This window comes from Taurulus bubalis (genome assembly GCF_910589615.1).
Source record: "Taurulus bubalis genome assembly, chromosome: 10".
Classification (NCBI taxonomy): Eukaryota; Metazoa; Chordata; class Actinopteri; order Perciformes; family Cottidae; genus Taurulus; species Taurulus bubalis.
In genome coordinates, this window is record NC_136598.1 from 10,555,835 (window position 1) to 10,580,481 (window position 24,647).

General features: G+C 39.5%; 1 protein-coding gene across 1 annotated transcript in view; it reads right to left on the minus strand.

Moving 5' to 3' along the window:
* cntn5 (contactin 5) overlaps positions 1–24,647 on the minus strand; it is an 84,327-nt gene that overhangs the window by 25,953 nt on the left and 33,727 nt on the right. The window contains exons 5-10 of the mRNA XM_079225265.1: positions 21,603–21,698; positions 17,488–17,691; positions 13,227–13,329; positions 4,783–4,964; positions 1,531–1,667; positions 1,243–1,372 (exon numbers count right to left, since the gene is read on the minus strand). Coding sequence (XP_079081391.1) covers positions 1,243–1,372; positions 1,531–1,667; positions 4,783–4,964; positions 13,227–13,329; positions 17,488–17,691; positions 21,603–21,698 — 852 coding nt within the window. The remainder of the gene's footprint in view (positions 1–1,242; positions 1,373–1,530; positions 1,668–4,782; positions 4,965–13,226; positions 13,330–17,487; positions 17,692–21,602; positions 21,699–24,647) is intronic.

Below are 24,647 nucleotides of genomic sequence, written 5' to 3' on the forward strand. Positions count from 1 at the left end.
TATAGCGTAGCATCAGCCAAACTCCAACCAGGGTCCAAACAACTCTACTGCAATTGTTTTTTCGGAATTCAATTTCAGGCTGGTTTTGTAGACTTGGAGCTAGTCATGGTTCAACGTTGTGTGATAGTGATACTCCTGAAGGTATACCGAACATGAACACAATCTGCTTTTCGCTTTTCAATGAACAGTGTCGTTCTTTTAATTTGATTGTCTTCAGTCTCGATCTCCAGGTGATGGGGTGGTTCACTTACACACTGTGATCTGTATGCCTGAGCTTCTATCTCTATCTTTTCAACCTGTTTTCACTGCTGAATCAGTTTGACATCCTAGATATACCCTTCAAACGCAAATTAAAGATCCTTCTTTCTGCTTTCTCTGGGAAATTACTTTTGGTTTGATAACATGTATGTAGTTTCTGACAGTGTGGGCTCCATGGAGGCTCTGACAGCTTGGTGGAGGAGCAGAGGAGGACGGGGCTTAGTGAAATGTTCTAATCTTTTCAGCTCTACTTGTACATTTTTATGTTTGTAAAGCTGTCAGATTAATTTGGTACCTCAAATCTGTACTTAGTAAAGTACTTGAATATATATTCTTAGTTACTTTCCACCACTGTTGATACTTATAATTGGTTAAAAAACGACAATAGGGAACACTGACTAACAAATACCTGATGGAGGTTAAGACCAAAGTTAGGGTTTGTTTTTTCCATGTGATGAAGATTGGGGTGTACGCTGTGCTTTGATGACAAACGAAGGAGCGGAGATAAGACCCTAATGGAGTCATTAAACTCCATCAAAGAAACCATTGATGTCTCTCTTTTAGTGCTTGCTCCCCATTAGTATAAATCTATACCTACAAGTCATTGCTTTTCATTCTCCTCTGATATAACGAGGGAACTGTCCCAGACTCCCCTCAACTTGAGGCAGGCAGACACCTCATTGAATATAACCATAAGGGTCCTTCTTTTATTCATACCGTCCAATGCCTGGGTTAAATCAGGGACCATTGATTGTCAATCAGCACATCTCACAGTTCAGTGTTCCCCACTTGCATTTAAATCTCCATTACCTATCATCCAGTACCTTATTCAGATGCCAATATGCAGTCTGCAATTCTAACCTGTGCAGAGAATCAAGAAATATGCTTGCTCGAAAGGAATAGCTGCCTCGTGAAAATAAAACAAACCTTTCATTTGATGCCGTGTTTTGTCTAATTTAAAGTATAAACCAAAAGTGTAATTACCTAAAATCTTGAGTTCGGCGTTAGAGTAGATGGCGCCGTATTTATTTCCCGCAACACACTGGTACATTCCCGAGTCTGCCTGCTGTGCTCTGTGAATGGTTAGCTCTCCGTTCACTATTTCAATTCGACCCTGTAAGAAAAAAAAGGATCAACGGACATCATATCTAAATATAGATACATAGTACATCATAAAGAATATATAGTGGATGTGTAGTTTCATAAGAATAATTTAGACATTTCATGGTACAATCAACAAAAGGAGAGAGCACCGTGTAGTATGGTAGGTACCTGGGATGTCAAGGGCAAACCATTAAGAAGCCAGTGATAGGTGGGCCGGGGCCTCCCCATGGCCTTACACTCCCATTGGAGTTTCTCTCCACTATCCATCTGGGTATCATTAATCATTCTGACCCACTGAGGGAGGGCTGGAAGATAGAAAAAAAAATCTAGAATAAGTAATATATCCTTGAAGCACACACAAGGCACAGGTATGGTCACCTGTCCGTAGAGGAGAAGAAAAAGGCATGCACGAACACACTATAGACCCAAAATGGAAGACGTTGTACTTAAGACAGTGGATGTCTGAATGTAGTAAAGCACTATTTTGTAATCCTTTAATGCTATTATGGTTTTGGACATACTTGAGTAGTGTTTATGTCTTCTTTTGTGTGCTGCTTTTTTGTTTCCCACATTTAGTTTTTTGTTGTTCTTAACTAAAAAGATCCTTCTCGACACACTGACTTTTGTACTAACATAGATAATTTATAAATCCCAAAATGTGTCTGGTAATAAGACATCTTTTTTTTCCCGATCCTTTCTGATGCTCTTTAACCCTAAAGAACAGAAGGAAAATGCTCAGGCTCAAGCAGACATCAGATAAAGGAGGGGAAAGGTTTATAATGGTGTGTACAGTACTAAACCAACTAAGTGTCTGATACCGAGGCACCTTTTAGCTTCTGTATGAGAAGCACCGAGCATTCAACTAACTCCAATGTAAACAGATCCCTATATTTATTAGATAGTAGGAGCGACTGATGTAGTATTAAGAGCGTGCAAGTCCACGTAGTGCCGGTGGGAGTTGAGGTTGGATAGGTCAGAAAGACAAAGGACTTTCACCAAGGAGACTGCTGTCCGTGTCTCGTGTGAAACCGAGGCAACATAGACTATATTTTTACTATAATTGTGTTACATAACTAACGTTGGACCTGGACCAGACTTCTCCAACACAACAAACAGGCTCTTTTTAACCCAAACCACAATCATTTCCTAAATCTAACCGAGTACTGGTGTTCCGTAAAAACAAATAAAACCTACGTTGGAAGTTTATTTTGAAAATGAGCTGTATGGTTGTATGTTTCCTGTATACACAGAGATTTATTTTGAAAAGACACAGTGCATGTAACCAGCGGAAACTAACACGCCGTCCCGGGCACGTCCAAAACTGACCTTGAGCTAGAGAACGAAGCATCTTTTTGACAAATAGAGAGTGAGAAGGTTTGTTTCTGAGTTCAGGATTATGAATATACAGTAACCTGTTTACCAGCACACCTCAAGCCAAGACCAACAAGCACCCCAACTTGACAAACCCTCATTGAGAGCAGAAACCCATTCAATACATTGGATTTAATGATTAACAGAAAATGCAGGGAATAATATCTTTGATTGGGCATTGCGTTGTTCTCAATTGCGGATCACGTTTAAGATTTTAGTCACATGTTCATGAACATTTTCTTTTTTCTCTTCCCATTGCATGGCTGGCCGGTGGCAAAGGCAAGCTAGGCAACCTCCATTCCTGGCAGCCCCTTAACCATGAAGCTTTTTTTCTCTTTTCTTTTTTCTGTATGAAGCCGACTTGCTTGTGTTTCCAAGGTTCCTCGCCAACTACACATTCTGCAAAGAATCTGTCACAACTCAAGATCTAAGCACTGTACAGGCTGGATGCATTTTCTTTTCATCTTGTAGTCTCTTTCAATCTGCTGGATCCTATATTACAGATGGTTATGCATTTTCCAATTCCTGTACATTTAGAGTAATATGAAATTAACAAGGACCTTTTTGCTGATACTGGCTCACTCTGTCAGTCTTATGTTGGGGGAGCTACTTAGTTAGTCACCAACTCATCCCTTTTTGCTTATTATTTCAATGTCCTTTACATTATACATAGCACTAACATATAGTATATAGCGTTATATATATATATCATAATATCTAGCATGCTTTTACGCTCAAACATTACAATAATACATGCATATGGCGACATCAACTGTTCTATGTTGTAATGAAGTTGTAATAGTGAGCACTTAAAAAAAAACAGCTCACACAATCTTTGATGAAGACGTGATAATATTTTAGGGTCAATGTGATAAATTAGTACAAAGTGCATTACATAGTGGTGTATTTCTTGCATTGTGTGCAGAGAAGAAGGAACTGAGCTGCTACTCCTACAGTAACATGCCGAGCACGTTCTTTTGCTATTCTTTGCATATGGCACCTTGGTAGAATAGTTCTTTTTGTGTGTATGGTTTGATTGAATGATTACGGTCAGGAAGGTGTCCCTCACAATGCGAGTTCAAACTTCCAGCTGACCTGTGTAAATTCCATTTAGCGTGAGGCTGCTACAAATTAGCTCCCTATTCTCCTTGTGATGTCAACAGAATGGAGGTTGCCAAGAAGTGCAGGGCCTTGGAAATGTGTCCGACCAAGGCTGAGGCAGTCTATTATCTTGGTCCTGTGCACACGGCACAGACGGAGCGGAATGGAGGACACGCACCCTCATAGGTAGGTCTATGATAATGGGCTGGTAATTCAGCATGCTTTCTAGGGGCTGGGAAACTAAAGACTGTTCTTTAAGCAAGGTCTGCAGGAAACTGATATCTAATCCCTGGGCACACAAAACTCAAGGTTTTTTGTTTGGTCCAATTCATTATTATAGTGTATAGCTGTATTATGTAAACGATGATAACATTACAATGTTAGTATAGATGAATAAATAAGGTTTGGTCCTAATCACAGGTATTTCCAACAACTCAGGATTCTATAATTCATTTATAGAAAATGTATGTTTTTGTAGTGGTACAAATAAACTCAGCACATTCAAAGAAAGCAGTGACCAAAGGCATGGATGGGACATTGCTGTAAAGAGAAATAACTACAACTATCAGAGAAGCAGTTACAGTCACTTTGGAACAGCTAAAGAAATAATCTTGTTTGAGAGACCCACAATGAAAGAATCCGCTCATTCGTTGAGGTGATGCACACTTGTTCTTGGATTATCTGCCGAGGATGTATCATTTTGGACTGTTCAGAAAATGAGAATAATGTAACTAGATTATATATTGAATAATACATGGAAACTGTGCAAGACGACCAAAAATAGCTTTCGTATAAAAATAAGTGTATTTGTTGTTGAGACTACAATGTTCACACCGATATTCCTGAAATGCAACACATCAACACTTGTGCTCTTGTATAATGTTTGATGGCTGACCAAAAGTAAAAGATGAATAAATGAACAGCGAATGACAGCATGCTGAGACTCACTGTAAACCTGCAGATGTCCTTTGAAAGCAGTGCCTCCTCTTGGATTCTCAGCTTTGCATTCGTAGGTTCCCGAGTCCTCCAGTTGAATGTTGGGAATTTCCAGCACAGCCTGGGACTTCCGAAGTCTTGCTTTTTTGGGGATGTTGCCATTGATCTTCCTCCATGTGATTGTTGGCACTGGACTGCGAGGAGAGAAGAGTGGGATACAGTGTAACATAAGAATATAAGAACTGTTCATGTATATATTACATTGTAATTATAATAATTAATAATTATAATTGCAATGACTATTTATTTTCATGGACATTCACCTTGATACAAATGATAAAAAGATAACCGTGATCTAGAAAATGTTAACATTTACCGGTAACAAAAAAACACAATTAACACCTCAAACAGTTTTGAGTGAACTGATTTGATTTGTCCCTAATCCTCCAATAATCTATTAATTAATCAAGTTAAATTACTTACATTTTGGACATTTGATCAGGAAAAAAATACACCAATATTGGCTTTTGGACTTTGAGTGGATATTTTCATTTTTTTTTCTTGACTACATGAGTAATTGAAAAAAATAATCATTAGGTTATTTAATAATGAAAATAATTGTGATTTGTTTATTTACCCAACAAGAGATATTTGTAATATTCGAACAAACATCGGCAATAAGACTCCAGAAGCCTTAATTTGTGATTACGTATTGACACACCATGCACTCATGTATGCGCCATGAGTATTCAATGTTGATTCTGCTCCACGTGTAAATCACTGACCTGTTGACCCTCTTGACATCTTTACTGTACCCACGCGCATTAGAGTCGGCTTTCAGGGGGACAAGATTCAACTCAGGCTATTTAACAGCCGACGAGATTTTTTATGATTAGTGTTTAAGCAATGTCATCTATCCCTGTTTATTCATGGTTTGCCCTATAGATCCGTGTGATAGATGACTTGCGTATGCAGAGAGAGAGACCATGCGCTCAGTATCAGCAGTGCTCGTGTATGACAACTAGATTTGACAGGTGTCTGAAAGATGGAAATGTGACACCATACAAACCTCCGGTGAACCCATCAATCATTTAACAGAGATAAAAATGTTACATCCCTGAGCTTTTTATCTGCTCTAAATTCACAAGGACATTGAAGTGCTCTTGGCTGCAATGAACTGAAATTAGGATTCTGAGCATGTTCTCTGTTAAACAAAGCATTTCTTCTCAAAGATTGTCTTTCATTTTGGACAGGAGTTTTGTGTCACGTTTTCTTTTGCTTTGTATTGTTGAGTCGCTAGCTCATTACCTTACAGCATGCATTTAGGTGGCTTCACATCACTGAGACTGTGAAGCGACACACTGAATAATACTCAGTGGTTTCAAACGGACTTCAGTTATTGGAGCCCCACATTTCTACACATGAGTTTGAGCACAAAGTGGGACCACTGAAAGTGAATGTCTCGATCCAAAGTTTGAAAAGCAAAGCATGGCAGTTACTTAACCCTAGAACACTAACGTCGGGTGATTTTCACCCGAACAATTGTGTTTACGTTATTTTCATTGTGTTGCTTTTGTCTGAGTTGCGTGGGTCCTTCTGTAGCTTCAGGCTTCTCACAGACGTTATTGAAGGTGAGCGTGTCTCTCTGCTCCGATCGCTGTTTTTTTCAGCAGAGACGTGTTCGGGTGATTTTCACCTGACGTTAGTGATATTGGGTAAAATATTTTCGAGTGATTTTCACCCGAGGTCAGTGATAGTGTAACTTATTATTTTCCCGCCGTCCCCATTTCATGCAGAGCTATCGTCCTCTCACAGGCTTGGTGACTCCCTTCTCAACAAGTGAGTAAAAGATCGCTTCGTTTACGTTGGCAATCGTTAGCTGCGCCGATTTCCTCCTTGATACCAGAGTTCATATCAGTCATAGAGAAGAAAAATATGTCCAGAAAACATCATAATAATTCCAGAGAAATGGCCACCCCAGGAACTGTTGCCTGTACGTCTACACGTCCTGATCTCCCTGACACACGTCCTGCTGTCTTCTACACACATCCTGCTGTTACATTTGCACTTATTTAGGTCATTTCCAAGGGAATAATGATGGTAAAAAAACATGTTTTGTCATTTTTCCCCTCTCAAAACAAGCAATGTTTGGTTTATCTCTCCTACAGTTGTCAGTGATGCAGGGAGACTGTGCCTTTACCAGACAAGGCTCATATGTCCCAGGAATGGGTGGGCCGAAGAACACGTTCCTAGCTCTATTATGATTTTTTAATTCATTTTTCATTCACGATTCCCTCATTTTTCAAAAGAATTTTGGCCTTTTTTTAGCTTCCCCCATGATACTTGTTATGTAGGATAAAAGTTATATAGGATAAAAATAAAAGAAGAGTATTTCATTTTGCTTTGTATTGTTGTATTTTAATATATTTTGTTGAGAAGTATTTTTTATCAGGTAAATTATATCGGGTGAAAATCACCCGACGTTAGTGATAGTGTGACTATTTATTTAACGTTAGTGTTCTAGGGTTAATACAACATGAATGATGATGTATGACATTCATAATCACAATCATTTATATTTATGTAACATGCATTCCAGTTAATCCTTTACAAAGTATAATCCCGCCATTTGAATTAGTCATACATCAGTCTAGTCAAATACAGTAGAAAAATAAGTCACTCTCATCATGAGTAACTCTCCTTCTGTAGACAGATGGAGTTGTTCCGATACCGATACAGTGTCAGAAATGCCTCTGATACAGAATGAAATGCTGGGTCTGATATTGAGGAGGAGGCAAATCCAATCCAATCATTTGTTGTCATATCATACGTCAGCTCATGTACACAACACAGGAACAACACGAACAAAATCTGTCACTGCCCAATCTGTTCTGCACATGTACAAACTAGTACTATACACCTGTGGTCAAACACTTGAGCAGCCTTTTTTCCCCTGAAAATACTCCAGAGTGAACAACACAACTTTGTTGAAATCGGCAGGAGGAACACTATGTTGTGTTAGCTGTTAGCAGCAGGAGGAACACTATGTCATGCTAGCTGTTAGCGGCAGGTGGGCAGCACCACTCTGCATGGTTAAATGCAGTGGGGCGGCTGTAGCTCAGTGGTGAGCAGGATTGTCCTTCAATCAGAGGATCGGTGGTTCGATCCCCGGCTCTGCTAGCCTGTGTCGATGTGTCCTTGAGCAAGACTCTAAATTGCTCCTGTAGCTGCACCTACAGTGTATGAATGGTTGATATTCCTGATGTGGCCCCTTGCATGGTAGCTCCTCTCATCAGTGGGTGAATGATGTCATGTAGTGTTAAAGTGCTTTGAGTGGTCGGATGACGAGAAAAGCGCTGTATGGTTCCATTTACCATTTAAATAACGGGTGCATTGAGTTACATGATACGTTCAAGCTCTGTTCAGTAAAATTGTGTAAATACAGTTGTTGCAAGAGGATGTTTTCACAGCAACACTAAAATAGATATTGGAGAGAAAATGATGACCTGTTTACCTTGCTGTTTTTTTGTTGTTGAAAATTATGTTCATATAAAATGTGTACGAAAAACATATAACTTCCTAATATAGTTACTTGTGGCAACATCTGGGGTCAAATCAAATATCTGTGGTCTAAGGTGGGTCCATTTCTTAGTAGATGGCATTTTTATTTCAATGCCCCTGTGGGGCGTAAAAACCACATATGCTATCAACAGATTGAATCAGTACTCATGCATATGGCATGCGGTTGTTTTGAAGCCCTTTCTTATATGTTATTGATGGAGGATTTTGCAAGAGACCTTTGCTCCAAATAAACTCTTGACCAGCCGGAGAACAGAGCAAATTGAGGCCTTGAGGGGCTGGAACATGAGGGTGTATCTTCCCGAGTCTGTGGCAGGATTTCTTTTGGGAGGCTGAATAATGAGCACTGGAGCAGTATGTGTCCACAGGACTGGGGGCGGGCAAAACTGTACCAAACTGCTGGCCCCGACTCCTGATCTCTGAAGCTGAGGTTGTGTCAAATTAAATAAAAACTGAGTATTTCAAACCCTAATAATGAGTGTGCTCCACACCCGAGTAGATGTAAGGTATTTTCAATTTAAGAATGTGCCTATAGGCAAGCTCTTAATTGGCATTCCACACAATGGCTGTGCCCTCATCTTGTTCTGTAATAAAGGTTGAAAACTAGATCCAATACCAAAATATAGAGGGGAATTGGTTTGCATCAGATCATTAAAATCTGGATGTTATTCCAGCAATGTTTTAGTGACTCCTGGACATTCTACACTATGTTTTAAAGAGAATCTAAAGCCACATTGTACCTGTATGATCTGAGCAAAAACTGTCTCTAGACAACATAGTACCAAGAGTATGAAATGTGTTGTCATTAAGAGACACTTAATGCTACTGCTGACAATGTGGTCCTTGAGGTCCAGTATTGCTCAAAGAGGAACGTAACTGCACGCTTTTTAAGAGTTTGATTCCCTCTGGGGTCACTGAAGCTAAAAGTATATCCACTCCTCTAAGGCAATTTGGATGAAAGCCTCCACCACATATTGTATTTTAAGTGGAAATGAGTGGGAGAATGTGCAACCCATCAAATGTGCAAGGCCTTTTGAACTACATATTCCAATATCCCTCGAAATGAAAGCAGCAAAAAGCACTGCACTTCCAAGAGTTGCTTGTAAATCCAACAGTGAAGCCAAAGTTTTAGATTGAATTAGTGTAGGTAGCAAAAAGAGAAAGAAAATAGGTAGCATATCGTTATCTGTCAAAGGAATGTTATCTTTTTAGGATTACATTATTTAGGACATTATTAATATATAATATATTGTATATTACTATTATTTCATCCATTGGTTTACAAAAAATCAAAACAACATGCATATGAGAGCACCACATAATATTTCAATTGACGAAAACATAAAAGATGTGTTCAACGCTAATGGGAAAGCGCTAATGAAGCTCCTATTTCAGCCAAAGATGTACTCGGTTTCATTTATCTTTTCATGAATATGAAGTAACTTGAGACCCTAGACGCATCGTGATGCTCCACGATTGGAAAATTTGGTTATCATTCGACAGTGAAGTCAAGATACCAAACTAGGGGGCTATTTCATTAGTATTGTCTCACTGTTCTCTTTGCCCTTCAGTGTGGCCTACAAAGTAGTGTCACTGGTAAATATCACAACAGACAATCATATCAAGGAGCTCTGGCATTCTCACACAAAGAGCTGCTCTGCCCCGTCTCAGCTAGTGGTGCCATCATCAATATTGAACAACAGAAGAACAAAAGCCATTTCAACTTCATTTTCTGTGCTATATAAAGACTGGCATTTCTTAATAGGGGGCATTGATAAATCATTCATCGCCACAGTATGTAAAAGGGTAAGTCACCACTATCACTGACTGACTGAAAGCCATCATGCACAAATTGTTTCATTGATGGAAGCACAGAGCAAGGACTGTTCTACGAGCATCCCGAAAACTCCTGCTTGGCTTGATGGGAAATAATAAGAGGTGTGAGATTAAAACGCAGTGTCTATATATTTAGGAAATGACTTACCATAATGTGGATAATTGATTGAAATCAAAGAAAACAATTATGAGGTCCTTAGTCATCTGCGGATTAGAGGCTGTTTGCACTGAAGATAGGAGTCAGCAATGAATAATTATAAACAAAATGGTGTTGGGGTGATACGAGATTATGTTGTACGACAAAAATTATCCCTTGTAATGTCAAACACCACTTCAACTTTGCTTTTGAGAACATACATATATATGCAAATAAGATAAGATATACTTTATTGCCCCAAAGGGAAATTTAAACTGGCCGCTGCATCACACGATACACTTGCCTGTATCACAATCCATATGCACGCATAGATCATAGATCATGCACACACTCATGCATAAACATGCTTAAATACACATGTCGACAATAGTATACGAATAATAAAATAATAAAACCAAGTGTGATCAACACAGGTAATAAATAATCAAATTACAATATATTATTCATCCAATAAAATCCTATCGTGTTTACTTGTTGCTGTTTAATGATTTTATGGAGGAAGGAATACATTAATTTGTGTACCGATTTAGCCTCCAGAGTGGCGTTCTGAACCGTTTGCCTGAAGGCAACAACTGGAATCTCTGCTTCAGAGTATGTGGTTGGCAGTGGCGGGCCGTCAGGGCCTGCTAAGCCTTCTCTGCTGGCATAAACAGACTCACAAAGTTTCAATTTAAATGTAAATTTTTTATAATTTTCTTTTTTTATATATATATATATATATTTTGTTTATAATTAAAATTCATAGATATTTTATAGTTGTATTGTTTTTCACAAATACACTACATGTATTCTAATTATTTTTCCCTATTAGCTTATTTTCTCATTGCCCAGCTCCTGTGTTGCTCTGTTGTCTGCCTTCTCTTTAGCCTTCTCTTCAGCCTTCAGCCTGCTGTGTGTCTATGCAATCGAGAGCTGGTTAAACTATATGGAGAGGCCTGCTAACATGATGAAATGTGTGGTTGGCCACAGGGCCGGTACTGGGGCCGCGCCTCTGCCTGTGCCAAGGTGCCAGCAGCTGCTGGAGATGTGTGTGTGTGTGTGTGCAGTGTCTTAGTGCCGCGGTTTTGTTTGAATGTTTTGTTATAGCTAAATGTGACTGGTTGTTGATTTGGACTTAATGACACAGCAACGGCGAGGTTGGAGGCTTGCTGCACGGTCTGTGGAGCAAGCCTTACAACCTCGCCGTTGCTGCGGAGTGTCCGCTGTTTGCGCCCCAAGCCTCTAGACTCAGAGCCTCATTTTCTGAGAAAAAAAGAAGAACGTTTTTTAAAACGGCACCTTAATTATCTCCGCAAGCACATGGTTGTTTAACTTCATTTAAATTGCTACAATACCGTAACCCTTGTGAGAAGAGTTTTAAAGAGGTTAAAATAAATAAGTAGCCGCAAATAAAGCATCTTTTTTTCTCGTCTTAAGTGGTTAAAATAGCTCCGCAGGTCGGTCCACACCCCGTGTGACCTCCATCCGTGCCCGTAATAGTGCACAAAAATCGGCCGTATAGCGGCCGTATGAATGCGCCGGGCAGCGCGCCGTGCTCAATACAAGCCCGGGTCGGTCTGACAGTAACTCCTGGGACACTTTTTCCCAGTGCCTGATGTGGACTACACGTCACTGAAGGCCTTGGTCGATAACGCACAGCCCTCCACTGGTGGTTGGGTCATTCAGACTTTTCTGTGTTTCCCTGGGCACAGATTCTTCATATAGGGGCTGAAGGTAGTGATGTTTGTTTTGACCTATGATCTTCATGGTCGTTTGAGTCAAACGTGCAAGCTCAGACTTTAACTGTACCGACAGGTTACCAAACCATACTTGTATGCCATATCTAATGGCACTCTCTAGATAAATCATGAGAATCATGAGTTTACTATTAACCCCATGTAGTCGAAGCCTTCTCAATAAATACATCCTCTGTTGTAGCCTCATAGAACAGAAGACTACTAATTTTAGGCTCAGATATTGTTTGAATTATCTTTACATGTTGGAATCTATGTTAGTGAGGAAAAAAAATACCATTTGATAATAAAATAATTTACATTTATCCATTTCATTTGTTTAAATAATATATAAAGCTGAAGAATTTTAGAAGCTGAACTAAAATCAATAAAACGCAAACGTGCATATGCTTTACTGTCTTTCAAGTGTCTAAGGACTAAGTGGTTGATACTACTAACTGCATCATCTGTGCTTCTACGTTTTATTTAAGCAAACTGCCCAGGTCCAGCTCTGAGTTTTCAGAAAAGATACACACACACACACACACACACACACACACACACACACACACACACACACACACACACACACACACACACACACACACACACACTATTATTGCTTTTTTAATATATTTTTTCATGCAATGGTTTTGTAAACCATGGAGCCTGCAATGCTAACTTTAGTAGCTGTGGTAAGTGGTTTGGACTGAAGTCTCTGAGGACAAAAGTGTGTGTTTCCCTCCTGGCAGACAACTATTACCAATTTCATCTTCCCATAGACATAACCTTGACTTCCTACATTCATAACAGACCCTGAAACCACCCAGGAAACACAGATACATTTGGGCTCTCAATTATGAGAACACATGGGTCCCTTGGGCGGAATTCCCTATTCAGTCCCCCCCTCCCCTGCACCAACATGCCATCTAACAGCAGAGCTGCGGTGCTGCACTTCTCTACACTCACTTAACATCCCGCCTGAAGACAAGATACGCCTGGTCCCCTTTCAGGTAATGGAATAATGCAATTTAAAGCAGAGGGAAAAACACAAGGAGTATTATCAAAAGGATCGCTCAGCAACAGAGCATTCTACTTTTCATGGTGATTAATATGATGCAGCAGCAAGAAACAACTACCCATATTTGTGTAATATGTCCTTGTTTACTTACTTCCCCAGAGCAAAGCACTCCAGCCTGACAGTGACTCCTCTGGCAGCCAGAACAGATGTAGGGAAATGCACTTCAATTTTGGGCTCATATTCACCCATGACACCTGGAAAAGGTTAGGAAAGAGGAATTGCAGACATTAGAACCAAGCAGATTGAAACGGCTACTTACATCCCCCCTCCCTCTTTTACCGCCATCATCATCTCCGCCTTTTCTTGCAGTGTGCGACACAGAGACTGAGCGAAGTGATTTGCCCCGGTATCTGTTTTATGATAAGAAACTATTGAAGAAAAGAAGAAAAAAAATGAAGTAGCAAATCTAAATTTATCAAAGGATACAGAGGTGTGCAAGTGTGGGACTGCACACTATGTGCACCATCTGGCACATCCGTTATTTTAAACACGGTTCATTAAGAGGGCTCGTGATACGGATGTAACCGAATACAGAGAAACGGAATAATCGTATGTTTTTGAGATACCAAAAGTTTTTTTTTTTAAAGATGAACATACGGTATATTACAGTTAACATTTTAATTTGTTATTTTCTTGGTTATATCGCCAAAGTCAGTTGGAAAATTCAGTCATGCATGTGAGCCAAATTCTGCATAGGCAGCATATTGCTATCCATGCACGACCACAAAGTATACATCGCGTAAGTCTATTAGAGATGGTGGAAAAACTCACGAGCCGCGGTGTCACAAAAACAAACCATTAAGATGATGTACTAACACGTACTCTCCAGTGACAACAGGGTGAAGTAGTGCATTGTCTCCAACAATTAGTAAGCCACTCCACAAACACACTGTGAAGGACACAAGTGATAACGTGTTATCGGTCTTGCTAAGTGCCACTATGACTAACACCTCGGCTCCGAGTCACAGCCAGAGGACGAGCTTTCTTTGTTTGTTCATCTGTACGCCATTTATATCCATTTACATCCGACGATATGTCAGATGGCATTGAGCGAATTTGGAGTAACAAAGGAAAAAACCTTCATCTGGGATCTAATTACTATTATCGGTCTTATTAAATGGGAGTTTGCCGACATGAATATTGCATGGGCGCTTTCCTCTTTACAGAAGAATGTTAAATGTACACGCGATCATTGCCCGTGAGCAGCTCTGATGAACTGACGGCACCTTCCTGAATTCACAACAAAACACATCAGACCACACATCCAATGCGCCGCCACACGATCAGCAAGACAAATAACCGGCATGACATTTGAGAAACCATAATTACACCTCCTACATGTACCTGACACTTTTTATGTGATGAAATGAATGCATGAAGGATTGGGGTTATTGAATTGTGGCCCACTATGTATGGTAAAAGAGTTTTATGTTATTTGTTCCAAAGAACTTTTCAATTTCAATCTCATTCTCAACATTTATAGCTCCAAAGCAGCCCTTCACATATAATGAATTTGCAATATTTCATGGGCTCACTTTATAGTATATCGAATATCATATTCAGGCTCAGCGGCTGGATCTGATGGAATTGAAAGAAATAATGTCTTGGTGTGCTAAAACATTAACAGCCCTCATTTGAAGTGTAACTTTATATTTTATGCTCCAGTTTTATTTATTAATCACAAAAAAACCTTTTCCGTTGTGCTTTGTTCTTCTGCGAACCAATTTTAAAAAAGTGCCTATCCTGAAATTTACTGGGACTCCGAGCTAATAGCATTAAAAAAGTGAATGTTTTATTTGCGCTCTGATCCAGTAATACACAGGTGTTCTCTGTTTGAAACTTAGTTCGGAAAATTTAACACATACAATACTTGAAAAACAACTTTTGTAGGTTTTTGTGTAATGAAAAATGTATACCTGTAAAATATATTTAAAAAATAAAAAATATCTCATCAGATTCCCTGATGCAATAGAGAAATTGTAATGGTCTACTACAGTTACAACTCCCTCTAGGTCCAGCCTATTCCTGGAAAGCCAGTCTGCCTAATTGTAATTGTCTTGCCCCTACTGCTGAACTCATTGAGGAAGTTGTCCTACAGGTATTGATCCTCCATCTGCAGTGCAACATGCTTTATATGAGGAGCATGATAAACAATACACAAAAAGTTGTAATATAGCAGACAAACTCTGAGAATGTGACGGTAAATATGGATTTTTGTTGATCAGATTTGTTCAAAGCCTTTCCTCTTGAGGTTTAGGTAGAAAGTAGGGAACACGTCCCGTTTACGATGACTTCCTGTTCTCTAAACTCTCAGACCAGACAACTGCCCTGAAGCATACCCTGCTTTATGTTCTATTTCACTCTACAATGGACCATCATTTACATAATGCTGTAATTGTTTTAGCCCACCAAGACATTATTTATTTTCTTGTTAAATAATGATAATAACAATAATTAATACATAATAATAACATTAAATGGTAGGTTACCCAAGCACGGTGTAAAACCTCTCTGAGGCTTGTGATCTTTTAATCAAAAGAACATTAATATAACTGATATACAAAGGCAAAATATGAATGATAAATGATGTCTAAAACCTCAAAAAGTCATGATAGACTTTTAAAAATGACAATTGCATTTTACAGTAGAATTCCTACTTCCTATTTATTAATAAACAAACACTCTGCCTGTGTTCTAATTCAGAGCCGTTTCAAAGTCACTGCTATCCAAAGTAATATTATGTGCTCGCTTTTATTTACACCAAGCAGATAAATCAAAGGGGGTGTTTCTGAAATGAACTGTATATATCTGTTTAAAAACAGTGCATTAGTGCAGAGTTCAGTGCTCTGCCCCGCTCTGCTCTGCTCAAGGTGGATTGCGAATTGACGATCAATGGCTTCCAGCAGGGTATAATGGAGCCCAGATGCTTGTTTTGATTAAGAGAGTCGGTGTCGGAGCTGACAGTGGTGAGCCGCACACAGATCCAGCTTGAACTGTCTACTGTGTAATAATCTCTCACTTTTACTGAGGCACAGATTGCAGCGTCTGATTGGTCGGACTCCAGTGACTGAGGGGTGCATACAGCGCAGGGACATCTGGGAGTCTGCTGTGAGTTGTGCCAATGCAATTTTCGGCATTTTGGAACCCAAATTCACAATACAGAAGCCTGCTGAACATCATGAGATTTGCAGGGCGAGAGATGCCAAGGCATTCTTTGGCATAATGGACCTACAGCTGTGTGGATTCGATTTGGACGTGTTGCAGGTGAGAGTGTTGTCCTTCAGACCAGGTATTGTAACCACATTATTGATGGACATTGCAATAAGGATGCTCCTCTCCCATCATTCCTCCTTGAAAAAATTTACCAGAAAAAAGACAAAAAACAAACAACCATGAGCCACATTAAAGCGCTGACAGCAGACTGACCGTGTGCCCCTCAGACTGCACTTTGCATCTCAGTTAATGAGAGACACAAACCAATTTAGCATGATTATGTGCTAAGTATTATGTATGTCCCCAGGGGCCATTTCATACAAGGGTTATGCAAATACCGAGTAGGGATCTCGCTTGAAGCGCTGTAATTCTTAAGAGGCAGATTTGTGTTGTAACATTTGGAACAAATCTGGTTCCGAGGCAGAGAGGGCCTTTCACAGCTTCACTCGGGATGTAATCTCAGTGGCTCTTTGAAAAACCTTGACAATGACAGGCACCTGTGCGAAGTGATGGACGTCTCTCTGTGTAGTCAGGCGTAAAAAAGCCTGGAGGTGAAATCCACACCTGCATCCAGTGAACAGCTCCATGGCAAGGCTCCTGAGAGGCTAGTATAAAAGAGACGAATCCCATCCACAGCAAGGGCCATTGATTCAGTTAATTTTATGCTGGAAAATGATTTCCCTGACGGACAGTTTCACCGGAGAACATTGTGGGCGAAGAAGGCTCCCAACACTAATGTTAAAGCATCGCTCACTATCTATTTACAGTGTGTGTATGGAATTCCTGACGACCTCCGCTAACCCGAGGCTCAGTGGAAAGGAGCAGGGCCGAGACACTTTTATTAACCAAGACGATCTGAAAATGTTTTTTTCTCCAACTGATGATACAATAAAATGCACCAGCAGAGTATAAAATATGCTTTTAGATTTTCATCTGCTCTAAACAAGTTCAGGAGGAGGAAGCGCTGTAATAGATGTAAAAAAATAAATAAATGCTAGACTTTCAAATGAACGAAGAGGACTGGGATATTTTTTGCGTTGTTTGTCCAGTGACATTCATTCAATTTGTCTGTCTATAGGTAACTTATACAAATTCAGGACTAAAGTGTGTGAGAGGTGCGATGAATCTGAGAGCCTCACCATCGGTTTTCAGTGTCAGCGGTGTCGGAGGGCTCAGAACCCGTGCATTCGTCACCGTGTTCTTCACCAGACAGATGTAGCTTCCGACGTCAGAGGGTTGCACCTTGGAGATGTACAGGTTTCCTGTGTCCTGGGAGATGAAGCGACGACTGTCCTCGGCCACGAATGAGGGGAATTCATTGAACACCCAGCTGTAGATGATCTCTGCAGAAGCACAGGACACAGCGATTAGAATCTTTGTGTTCGTTTTGACTTGGTGTTTGTAATAGTCCTTCATGCACTCTGTCTAAATCATGTGTATTACAAAGCAATAATAGATCTTGCAGAGAATAGTATATCTCTAGTGATCCCTTTTTTGTACACTGTAAATAACAAAAGACCTCACTCTCTCATTTAAAGCTATCAATAGTCGAAATATCCAACCCTTGAAGAGTAATAGTAGCTGCAAATACACTATGGAGCATTAGTTTTTTTAAAACACTCTTTTCAAACGCTATTTTGCTATTGTGTTATATATCATTTCAAGTTATACATACACTATGCTTCGTTATTACATGGCTTTGTTAAATAGTCGATGCTGATTGATCAACGGCATTCTATGCTCTATGGTTATTTCTTCAAAACAGACCACTGCTTTGAATAACAGACATTGTTGCTGAGGACGTTGTTGCAGTTCTGAGTGCAACAACAACAATTTTTTTTTATTTTCACAAAAGCAATACAATCATTTGTAAATCAATAAAATCAGTTTTAAATCAATAAAATCAGTTTTAAACCAATAAAATCTATTTTAAATCAATAATATTATTAATTAAATCAGTATTTGGTGACACATGATTCATCTGTTTAGAAAGCAGCCGTGTAATAAGCAGGATAATGTACAGCCAGTGGGTCATTATTGTGAAATGAACCCCTTCAGGGTGATTCCAGACCCCTCCGCTTCGCGTCCTGCCCACCCTGTTGGGGTTCATTTCAGAATAACGACCGGCTTGCTGTAAATCCCTTACTAACTAGTGACTATAGCGTGCACCTGGGACCGGCATTAAAACATGCACCGGTGCTTTTGTAACGCCATTGTGCAGAATAATATATGTATTCAACTCATTGCAAATCATGCAAATAATTACTGAAGCACCCCAAAGGATCTTCTGGTTTCACTGCATCCAAGAGCAATGGTCTGACATGTTGACTATATGCTCTGAAACATAGTACGGTGTTGTCATGTACATCCTAGTAGAATGATGAGTGTTTCAACTGAGGAACAAAAAACTCTTAAACAATTATTAACTAGCAATAATGTACCGTTGATGATGCCACCACTGTTAATCACAGCTCAAAACTAATGAATAATAATCCAAAGAGATAATGAGTGCGGGATTTGTACAATAACAAAGGATCAGGTGCTCATGAGCATCAAATGACTGCGAGTCTATATAAAGTCTCGAAAAATATTACAGAGGGCCCTAAAGGTGAAAAAATAATTACACAGGGCCTTAATGAGCCGGTTATTAACAGCGAGGTAATTTTACTTAATTTGTGATACAATCACAAAGGTAAAACTGGAGAATGATAGGCTGTGTGTAACTAGTATATAATATGACCAAAAAAGATAAGAAAAGGCCTTTTCTTACATTTTAGCTAGTTGAATAGTTTGTATTGTATTCATGAATAACAGTGTGTGATGATGAGGAATATCAACTCCTGATCCCCGATAGCTTGGCAGCACAGCTGTGCGTCTGTATTTAGTATTCTTTACTGTGCATGCTGATACACAAATGAACTTGGTCAAAAAGAAGAAGAAAAAAAAAATACGCAGCTGTTGAGAAGGAAACGTTTTTATTTTTTCCCCAGAAAAAGAGGTCCATGTGAGTTCAAAGGGCTTCAAATAAGGCAGAAAACTAAATAAAAAAGAGGACAATATCAAATGTCATCAGATTTATTTGCAAAGTCAACATTGTTTACTGAGAGGGAAGAGACACACAGTTGGGATCCAGATTGTCAACTCTGACACAAACTGGACCAAAAAGAAAACGACACAGGAGATCGAAAAGGTCCAAATACTCTAGCTTCAGAAAAGTAAAACACTACTTTGCAAAGACAAATAAAAACTGGTCACAAGGCCATGAAATGAAAAACAATAAACAGTTCACATCTCGGCGATTCCAAATGATTTTCACTCATGAGACTTATCTAATTTAAGTGCCATTTTGATGTATTTGAATCCTCCCACAACCAATATAACCCAAACATTGATTAACACTCCCTATACACTGTGTTCAAGTTGTGACACGGTCCGACTCACCGAGGCATTCATCAGATGAGCAAATTTTAGGGTTGTGCCATTTTTTGTTTTTTAATCATTTCTGCTGTTGGAGATCATTTTTCATCTCATGTCAGCACTGCTGAATGTAATTTAAACTCTCACCTGTATCGTGTGTTTGAGCGTACTCTAATCATGAAAAATAAGCATCAAAAGAACGGCTCACAGCCTGTTGAGGCCGGCCTGCCATTTACCAGTGTGGACCTGACTTCCTAAGTGTAGTATGACTATCATAAGGCCACTGTTTGTATAGATGAATGTGGACAAAACTAAAAATAAGATGAATTCTTCTTTTAGTTTAGGACCATTTAGGCTTGTAACTAATAGACAATATAAGCCATGTTGCCTTACCAAGGACTTTGTATCCACAATGGTTACACTTTAAATACATTTCTATCACCATAACACAGTGGAAGGAAGCAGCAAACCTTTCAAAACCTTTGATAGAGTTATTATATGGCAGTAATATTCAGTGTACTTCAGTTATTCTGGGCGTTAAGTGTCATATGTGTCGCTTTGTAGATCTTTTCTTACCTGTTTACCGTCTTTGGTTCATAAACATTGATTTGACAACCTCTTCACAATGAATTAAGCTTAATTTAATTCAGACAAAAAAAGAGTATTACAATAACTCACTACAGTGTTTCACCACACTAGATATTTGAGTTTTAGTTTTGATAATATCTGATGCTTACATCAGATATTATCAAAACTAAAAATCTCATTGTTCTCAACTGCACTTTTAGCAGTTGACTGAATATTTCTATAACATGAATTGATCCAGTAGGTCAATCTAATAGAAGCAATGTAACACGGGGGTTTACAGTATGTCATCATGACTGAAACCTGGGTCAATTTTCACAGCTTACAGCAGCAAGACCGTACCCAACCTTAAATGACAGAAAATCACTAGTTTCATTACACTGATCTCACTCCACCACATCATCTGCCGTTTTTGATTCTAATTTTATGTCAATCACTCCTTCAACCATTGAGGAGAAAATGTTGTTTGTGCTGGAGTAATAAAAGCATGCATGTTCTGTCATTTGACCTGTAAATGCAGTGAGATAAATTAAATACACCACCCGCCCTGTGATTGATGAACTCCAAAGATGAGAATCATCTGCACTAAATTTACTGTCAATCATTGAGCATCATTAATCACAAATTATCTTTTTTTGAAATGTATTTATCAGCTAATCTGTCATCGCTCTCTGGTTGCTATCATGTCATTCAAGATGGCATCCAGAAACGGGAGCTGAAGAGCACTTAGCAAACATTCCCACGGGTGCAGTGTAGCGGTGCGACGGAGCAGATGCAAACAAAGCCTGGCTGATTCATGGCTCACAAAAGAGCTTACATTAGAGGCTGACTGCAGAGAGGAATAGTCAAGATATACCCTTAAAGAGTGCTGCCTATGCTCTGCCTATGCTCTGCCTATGTGGATAAATTGTCTGTGTAACATTTATTTTCACTTCTAATGATCCTGCAAATTTGATCTCTGAGAATCTGCGCTCCGGCTCTGTTGCCGCCATAAGTTATCGCACTCATCGTTTGAATGCTATGGATGGATGGAGAGCAGAACGGATGGAGGCACAGACTAACCATCAAAAATACAATGCAATAAATGAATAAAATAGTCAAAACAATAACTCAGCTTGGCACAGTAATAACAGCATTACTCGTTGTCATAGGAGCCGTGATGAATAGTGATGAGTTCATTGACAATCCCAAAGTGCAGTGAAGAGAAGACAATATTATTTTTTCTCCTGTGACTGAAGGTCCAACCTCTTACCTGGTGAATGAGGCGGAGGAGTGCACATGAGCACCACACCTTGGCCTTCACGCACGGAAACCCCGCCTCTGGTCTTCCTACTGAAAGCGCTGAGATCTGGAACAGCACGCAAAGACGATCTTTCTCAGCAATACAGTAAAACATATCACACAGTTATGACACAGAGTAGAATTGGTAGATTACATCACACACATTGGTCATGTAAATAAATACACATCTGTGATTGACAGCGGGTCGGAGTGAAGTAACAGGAATTGTACGAGAGAGATGTCACTTTAACTTTCCTTAACAGTCACAAGTGTGTTTAATAGATCATGAATTGACTATTGACTGATAGAATGATTCATTATATTGACTAGAATGAATCATAATTACATTCATGATAGATGAATCGTTAGATTAAATCAGCTGTCATATTATATAACTTTTTCTGAACCCAACTCCTTTGCAGACATCATTTTTAATTGTTCTAATGTGGTAGTTTTTGTTTTCACCTAGTTGTTTTTTCCCTGTGAAAGTAGACCAAAGCAGGCTTAATCTGAAATCCCAGAACCGCAGCCTTCGAGACCCCGATACCGCCTGATTAATTTCTAGTTGAAGCAATGCCAAAGTGTGGAAATACAGCGACAGGCTGCTGACCCAGGGCCGGTCTCTTTGTCTCCACCACTTTCATTTCATCACTTTGAGAGGCAGTGTTGTTTACCATCAAACTGGGACTGTTGGATAATTATGCCTCCGAGGGACTTGTGAAACGTGTTTTTATTTAAAATGTCTGGCACATTTAACAATGATCATAGTTCATGTCTTTAATCATATTCCATTGCTTGCTAAAGAGTATTTTTTCTCCTATATTTCTCTTCTGGTAACAAAAAATCTAGTTCAAAAGGAAAACAATTAAGATAAAAAGTATTTATGGCAAAATTAACAAGACAAAAGGTTAATTTGAACCATTTAAGAAAATGGAAAGAAGAAATAACTCAACCTTGTAAAAAAGTAGTAGTGTATATATGTATATATTGAATATGCTTCCCTGCACTTCTTCAGTGGAATAAACTGGAGTAGACTGTCATACAAGCTGGATTTGCAGCACCATATTCTTCACCACAGATTAATCGGCCATGCAGACCACTTCCTGTGCTTGATATCAGCATTTCCACACAAAGCTAAAATTTCTTAAATGCACGGTATTAACCCTCTCATTGCTCCCAATGTTGTTTAAAAGGAGTGATCAAACCTTTTACCTTAAATTTATGTCAATTCAGAGTCATTCAAACTGGATGCTGCTGGCTTGTCGGCAATGTGATGTGTTTGGATATTGGACCCTGACTAGCGATACTCAATCCCATCATCTTGTTGCATTGGCTGTGTGGGACAAGTGCTGATTTATTGGTTCTAACAACCTGCAACCAAAGTATAGGGACGCTGACTGTCACCGTGTTCGCTATTATTCACCAGCAGCTGTCACCACCGTGTCATTTCTTTCGCTGTCACTTTTTCCTTTTAATTTGTGGATCAATGTCGGGTACTGTAGCTTTAATGTACAAATAGACGAAACCCCAATCGAAGACAGAAGGACGACTGACCAAGTGTTTTTACATCCAACTGCTGAAGTATAACAACGCGGCTGATGTACTTGGCAGTGAACCGCTGTGAGTATGTGTGTTTCTGTAGATATTCCTTCCCCTTCAATTATTCAGCCAGGGATACATGTTTTGGAAACACAAGTCTTCTTAGAAGGCTCGCCTTATTTAATAAATATTTATGCATTTCCATTTTGCTGCTCTATATAACCAACTGTTATAGAGCACGATAACAATTCCACCAACGGTACGGTATATCCTGTTTAAGAGACCCATTACACTTGTGTTGAAAACCCCCAGTAATAGGGGAGGTCTTTCCTGGGAAACATTTTCGGGCACATGGGAAATTACACATTTTACATTTCAGGCAGCAGCAACACTGGTTGTTTGGAATACACAAGTCATGGTTCGCATGAGCAATAACAGCCACCGTGACAGACAACAACAAAAACTACATGGTCCTCCAGTGCTGAGTAGGGTTGGGTACCGAGAACCGGTGCCAGTATGACACCGGTTCCAACACGTCCGGTACCTACCGGACCGAAAAGCAACGCAGATTTCGGTGCTTCCTTCCGGTGCCTGAGCCGATTTAAATACTTTTTTTTACACTACTCTGTAAAGTTGCACGATATATAGATACTAAAAGGGTAGCGCGGTGCTCACACGCTAAAAACGATTATTAAAATAGCGCGGATCAGAGCACACTCACTGCTCTGCTCTCTGTCTGCTTGCATGCAGAGCGGGGCTGGAGGGGGGCGGGGCTTCCAGCGCTCACACACACAGTGCGCGCTCACAGAGATCGCTGCAGACACGAGCACGAGCTTTTGAACGTCCGTCCTTGGCTTTATGAAACAAATCTCTCCCGGTTGATATTAATGATGACGTGTAGTCCAGTAAAGCAGCAGTTTGTAGAATCCAACAGTCTCTGAGTTCTGTTGCACACGGTCCCATCAGGCCACCTGACTGTTCTTTTTTTAAATATATATTTTTATAGTTTGAAGTTAAAAGGTTTGAAGCTGTAGTTTGAAGTCAAGTGTTTTATATGTACTTATTTATTCTCTAGTATACTTTAAACAGTTCATAATATTGTTCAATTTGAAAAAAAAAAAAATTGCCTTGGCAATAAAAAAGTATCGGTTCAGGCACCGTTTAGGCACCGGTATCGTTTTAAAAGTATCGGTTTAGCACCGGTATCGGAAAAAACCCAAACGATACCCATCCCTAGTGCTGAGTGATTATCAAGTGAGTACAATGTTGAAGCCCCACAGCAATGACCACTTCAAATTTACCACCAAAAACAAATACAAGTCCAAGTGGATTTGCAGCCAATCAAAAATAAGACTGAAGATGTATTACTAGGTCTTACATGAAGCATTCATATGTTATGGAACCAGGGTTTGAGGCTTTCTGACCTATCATTTCCCTTTGCAAACTGCTGTTATGTAAATGAGTCAATATTAATGAC